Source organism: Scyliorhinus canicula, chromosome 13 (assembly GCF_902713615.1).
Source record: "Scyliorhinus canicula chromosome 13, sScyCan1.1, whole genome shotgun sequence".
Classification (NCBI taxonomy): domain Eukaryota; kingdom Metazoa; phylum Chordata; class Chondrichthyes; order Carcharhiniformes; family Scyliorhinidae; genus Scyliorhinus; species Scyliorhinus canicula.
Genome location: NC_052158.1, coordinates 7688139 through 7694360, shown reverse-complemented (window position 1 = coordinate 7694360; position 6222 = coordinate 7688139). Strand labels below are relative to the sequence as shown.

The following is a 6222-nucleotide window of genomic DNA, read 5'->3' as shown; positions in this document are numbered from 1 at the left end:
AGTCTCAAGATATGGAGTAAACCATTTGGGACTGAGATGCGGAGAAACAACTTCATTCAGAGGTTGGTGAACCTGTGCAATTCTTCACCACAGAAGGCTGTGGAGGCCAAGTCACTGAATATATTTAAGAAAGAAATAGATTTCTGGAGCCTAACGGCATTAGGGGTATGGGGAGAACGTGGCAGCATTTGCACTGGCTATTAATCTGGAAAAGGAGGCTAATAATCTGGGGACCCAGGTTTGTATTCCACCATGGCAGGTGGTGAAATCTGAATTCAGTAAAAATCTGAAATTAAACCATTGTCCATTGTTTGAAAACCTATGTGGTTCACTAATATCCTTTAGTGCTATAGTCTCCATGACTCTGAAATCTGCCGTCCTTACCTGTGACTCCAGATCCACAGCAATGTGGTTGACTCTCGAAATGCCCTCTTAATTGGCCGAACAAGTCAATCAGCTGAAGGGCAATTAAAGATGGGCAAGAAATATTGGCCCAGACAGCGACGTCAAACATCCCATGCATGATTTTTTTTTAAAGTATGGCCTGAGCTGAGAGGATCAGCCCTGATGATATTGAATGGTGGAGCAGGTTTGAAGGGCTGAATGGCCTACTCCTATTTTGTTTGTTTCAAAATGAATAATAAACAGAAAATATTCATCCTTCGATGCCTCCGCACCTTCTTTTGTCACGCACAGAACAGAATAAAAAAACAAACAACAGGAACCTAGAGCAGCAAACAACAGTTGTTCCATTACAGTGAATCTCATGAGATAATTACTGAATCGAATGTTATCATTGAAACTGAAACGGAACTATGAAGTGTTGAGTGTGAACATGGCTCTCAAACAGCAGGTCCAGAATTTGGCCGAGGAGGCAATTTGTCCCATTTGTCTCGATTTCTTCACTGATCCGGTTTCACTGGATTGTGGACACAGCTTCTGCCGCTCCTGCATCACCCAGTGTTGGGAAAAGAGGGAAATAAACTCCTGCCCGGAATGTCGACAGGAGTTTCCAGAAAGAAACCTCAGGAGAAGCTGGGTCTCAGTGAATCTGGCTGAGAAAGCTCGAAAATTAAAGCTGGATCTGAAACGTCACTGTGAGGAACATCAGGAAGAACTGAAGCTGTTTTGTGAAACGGACAAGAAATTGATCTGTCTGATTTGTAGAGATTCGTGGGAACACAGAGAACACCGCTTCATCCCGATTAAAGAAGCTGTTGAAATCTACAAGGTAAAAGGGAACAGATTTGATCCCCTGATTATCTGATTACATTTTCAGGGTCTAACACTTTTATTTTCTGATTTTCTCTCCCAATCCCAGAGTCGGGTGAAATCTTCCTTAGATTCTCTCACACAGAAGAAATCAACGGTTCTAGAAATGGAGCAGCAGCAGAAACAGAAGATTTCCCAAATTAGGGTAAAGTCTCCCTGTGCTGAGCTTCCAAATTTAATTCATTATTTTGTTGTTTTTATGACAGAAACCTGTTATTTTTAATGTTTCTTCTTATAGAAACAGTCGGTCAGTCTGCAGAGCCACATCACATCCGAGTTCACTAAAATGCACCAGATTCTCACTGAGAAAGAGCAGCGTTTCATCCGAGATCTCAGGGAAGAAGAGGAAAAAATTCTAAAACCAATGGAGGAAAATCTTTGTAAAATTCAGGAGAATTTAAATTCTATTCAGGAGAAGCTCTCAAAGTTGGAAAAACAGTTGGAACAAAAAGACGGAGTGAGATTTCTGAAGGTGAGGGATTATATTTCAGTTTAGTTCAGTGAAAGTTCACAGTCACAACATGATCCACACGAACGTCCTCCCATCCCTGTCAAAATATTGTTCTGTTCCTTTCTCCCTCTTGTGTTAATCTACTTTCCCCTTGAATACGTTGATAACTTTCACTTCAGCGTGTGCAGTTTAACCCCTTCCGGCCTGACAAAGTATGAGGCGGGAGCTGCCCTGAGGGAAGAAACAGTTTTGACCCGTATGCCTATTTCTCCCTTTTTACTGTTTTTTTCCTTCTGGGTGAGAGTATACCGAGAGCTTGGCCAACTCTCACCCTGAAAATGAAAAATGAAAATGGCTTATTGTCACAAGTAGGCTTCAATGAAGGTACAGGACATCCTGTACACACTAAGCAGGACAAATCCAACCCAGCCAATGACCACCCTATCAGACTACTCTCAATCATCAGTAAAGTGTTGGTTCTTTAAAAGGAGGTGTAGTTGTACCAACGTAATTGCCAAATTGGGAATGAACTGACTGTAGCAATTTACCATGCCTAAAAACAATTTCAGTTCTTTGACATTCATTGGCACAGGGTCCTCTCGGATGGCCCTCACCTTCTGCTCCAGTTGATACAGGCCTTCTGAGTCCACCCTAAATCCTAATTATGTGATCTTGCTGGTTTGGATTGTTCATTTCTCTCTTTTTAATCTGATGCCAGCGTCTCTGAACCTTCTTAGAACTTCTTCTAAGTTGGCTATGTGCTCCTTGTGTGACATTCCTGTCACCAAGACATCTTTGTATTATAGCACAACCTTCAGGATACCCTGGAGCAGATTTTCCATTGTGCATTGAAATATTGCACAAGCAGAATAGATTCCGAAAGGTATTTGTGAGTATTGATGGTCGCATACTTCCTGGAATCCTCATCAGGTTCCAAATGTAAATAAGCGCGTCTTAAGTCAAGATTTGTACCCTTGTGGTTCCCAACTTTGCATACAGGTCTTCGATACAAGGAATCTCATGTTAAGCTGGGGCGTTTGGTTAATAGTAAGCTTGTAGTCACTGCAGACCCTGACAAGCATTCTGGTTTTAAGATATGGATGATAGGGCTGCCCACTCAGAAAACTGTTTTATGATCCCCAATTCGCCAGTTTAACTCAGTTGGCTGGTTAGCTGGTTCATGATGCAGAGTGAGGCCAGCAGCAGGGGTTCAATTCCTATAACGACTGAGGTCATTCAAGAAGGCTTCTCAATCTTGCCCCTTGCCTGAGGTGTGGTAAACCTCAGGTTATACCACCAGTCAGCTCTCCTCTTCAAAGTGGAAAGCAGCCGATGTTCATCTGACACTATGACGACTTTACTAAATCATAGAAATTTGAAAGTTAGGATTCGTTCATTCGAGCATGCTCCACTATTCATGATCATGGCTGATCATATGACTCAATACCCTGATCCCGCCTTCCCTGTCATATCCTTTGATCCCCTTCACCCAAAGAGCTATATCTAACTGCTTCTTGAAAACATACAACATGCTCAACTGCTTCCTGTGGAGAAATGTCTCTTAATCTCAGTCCTAAAAGGTCTAAATATCCTGAGACTGTGACCTCTGGTTCTGGACACCCCCACCATCGGGAACATACTTCCTGCATCTATCTGCAGCAATGGGAATTGACAATTCTCAGCAGCTTGTAACAATGTGAGGGTCATTTCTGCTTTCTGGAGATAGACAGTCCGTCTCTGCCAACTCAGATTTGTGTTTTGTTTATTTCAGGAGGCAGCATCTCGGAAGAGGAGGTAGGACATGAACTTTACTGAAACTCAGGGCAAGTTGGAAAAATTACTCAGCAAAGTGTTTATGGTCAATTTATAAACAACTCTTTAATATTTACAGGATTAGCGATGAGGCTAATAGGCTGTCACTAGCAGATGGTGTCCTGTCGATCGGAAAATTCAACGGCCCTTTACTGTTACCAGTGTGGAGAGAAATACTGGATACCGTTAACCCTGGTAAAACTCAGATAAGCTGCTTTATTCTGATTGATATCTTATGGTTTGAATTGTTATACATGCAAATGTCAAAGAGAGTGTTTAATGGAGGTGACGGTGTTCCTGCCTGCTGGTTGGAGAGCTGGTGACAGCCCCATGCTGGAAGGTCTGCTGCATCAAGTATCACTCAGGCACATTGCAGTGTTGAACTGGATTTTCCTGGGATCCTAAACCTGAAATCCTGGGATGAAATCCCAAAACACCAAAAACTGCTGACCAATCAAATGCTGTTACACTCACTGAAGGGGAATCGCATCAGGTACGACACGAATCCTCACCTGGAATACTGCGTACAATTTTGGTCCCCTTAACTAAAAAAGGATACAGTAACATTGGTAGCAGTCCAAAGGAGATTCACTGGGCTAATTCCTGGGATGGGAGCGTTGTGCTATCAAGACAGACTAAATAGTCGGGGTTTGTATTCCTTGCAGTTGCGAAGAGTGAGGGGTGACCTTATTCAAACATGTAAGATCCTGAGGGGGCTGGACAGGGGAGATGGTGAGATGTTTTCCAGTGGGAGAGTCTCGAACAAGGAGACAGGGCTACAAGATAGCGGGCTGGTAAAGGTGCATAGAAATTTCTTCTCGCAGAGGGTGGTGAATCTCTGGAATTCTCTGCCCTGGAGCGTGGTAGAGGCTGGATCATTAGAAGTATATAAAGTGGAGGTAGATAAATATTTGATAGATTAAGGAGCAGGAGGGTATGGGGAAATGACACTGAAAAGGTGTTGAGGCTGGCATAGAGCAGCCATGGTCGTATTGAATGGCGGGGCAGGCTTGAAGGGCCTGGTGGATCACTCCTGCTTCTAATTCTTGTGATATTGTGTTCTTGTGAGGCGTAGGATCCAGAATGGACCCAAACCCCAGCCCAGAAGGAAAAAAAACTGTTTGGACTAGTATTCTTATTTCCCCGTTTTACTGGTGTTTGATTTTAAAGTATACAAGACCAGTTGTGAGCAGTATTCCTGTTCCCCTGTTTTATGGCCTTTTTCCTTTTGGGAAGTGAGGCTTGGGAGGCGGAGGAGGTGTCAGCAGCAAGGCTAGGGGTTGGGGGTAAGCAGGTGCCTTCTTCCCAATGCCCAGTTCCTGGCGAGTTCCAGGGAGCCAACTTAAGGGCCTGAATGGATGATGTGGGAAAGCCGTCCATGAGCCTTCCCATCATGGACACAGTTGTGATGGAAGTGCGAAGTAGCTCCTCCGACCACACTCTCACTTGATAATATACCGCCAGCCCAGCCAGCAAGCTCTCAAAAGAGGAGGATATTTAAAACCGCCCAGTATTGAGTATTTAGTTACAAAGGAATGTGTCTAAGAATATTCCTGATTGGAATTAAAGTCTTATTTATACACTGAATATAAGTTCCAAAAAGCAGCGCCTTCAATTGGTCATCTGAAATGTCAGCTCCCAAAGCTGACAAAGTGCTAGATATAGCACTTGGGGTGAATGGGATCAAAGGCTATGGGGAGAAAGCAAGATTAGGCTACTGAGTTGGATGATCAGCTATGATCTTGATGAATGGTAGAGCCGGCTCGAATGGCCAAAAGGCCTCCTCCTGCTCCTATCTTCTGTGTATCTATGTAAACATCACCAATGTGGGATTTCTCAGATGAAGCACTGTCTCCAGAACCCATTCATACTTTGCAAAATTCGGCAAGTGGAAATCCCCACATTTCCAACTGATCCTTCCCTCTTCCAGAATTCTCAACCTCCTGATACATGTGGGCGGCACAGTGACACAGTTGTTAGCACTGCTGCACGGCAGCATTGTGGATAGCACAATTGCTTCACAGCTCCAGGGTCCCAGGTTCGATTCCGGCTTGGGTCACTGTCTGTGCAGAGTCTGCACATCCTCCCCGTGTGTGCGTGGGTTTCCTCCGGGTGCCCCGGTTTCCTCCCACAGTCCAAAGATGTGCAGGGTAGGTGGATTGGCCATGATAAATTGCCCTTAGTGTCCAAAATTGTCCTTAGTGTTGGGTGGGGTTACTGGGTTATGGGGATAGGGTGGAGGTGTTGACCTTGGGTAGGGTGCTCTTTCCAAGAGCCGGTGCAGACTCGGTGGGCCGAATGGCCTCCTTCTGCACTGTAAATTCTATGATAATCATTGCATCAGGGGTTAGGGTTCAATTCCAGCCTTGGGTCTTTGTGGAGTCTGCTCATTCTCCCAGTGTGTGCATGGGTTTCCTCCGGGTGCTCCGGTTTCCTCCCACAGTCCAAAGATGTGCAGGTTAGGTGGATTGGCCATGATCAATTGTCCCCTTACTGTACAGGGATGTACAGATTAGGTGGGGTTATGGGGATAAGGTGAGGGAGTGGGCTGGGCCTAGGTAGGGTGCTCTTTCAACGGGTCGGTGCAGACTCAATGGGCCGAATGGCCTCCTTCTGTACTGTAGGAATTCTATGATTCTATGACATTGCCAACTTGTGTACCAGACTCATGTCCAGCACCAAGGTCA

General features: G+C 44.7%; 1 protein-coding gene across 1 annotated transcript; it reads left to right on the top strand.

The window, feature by feature from the left end:
• Positions 1-787: 787 nt before the first annotated feature.
• LOC119976445 (nuclear factor 7, brain-like) lies at positions 788-1786 on the top strand. Its single transcript, XM_038816981.1, has 3 exons — positions 788-1231; positions 1322-1417; positions 1511-1786. Exons 1-3 carry the CDS (start codon positions 788-790, stop codon positions 1766-1768), a joined length of 798 nt encoding a protein of 265 aa, XP_038672909.1. The 3' UTR covers positions 1769-1786.
• Positions 1787-6222: the final 4436 nt, after the last annotated feature.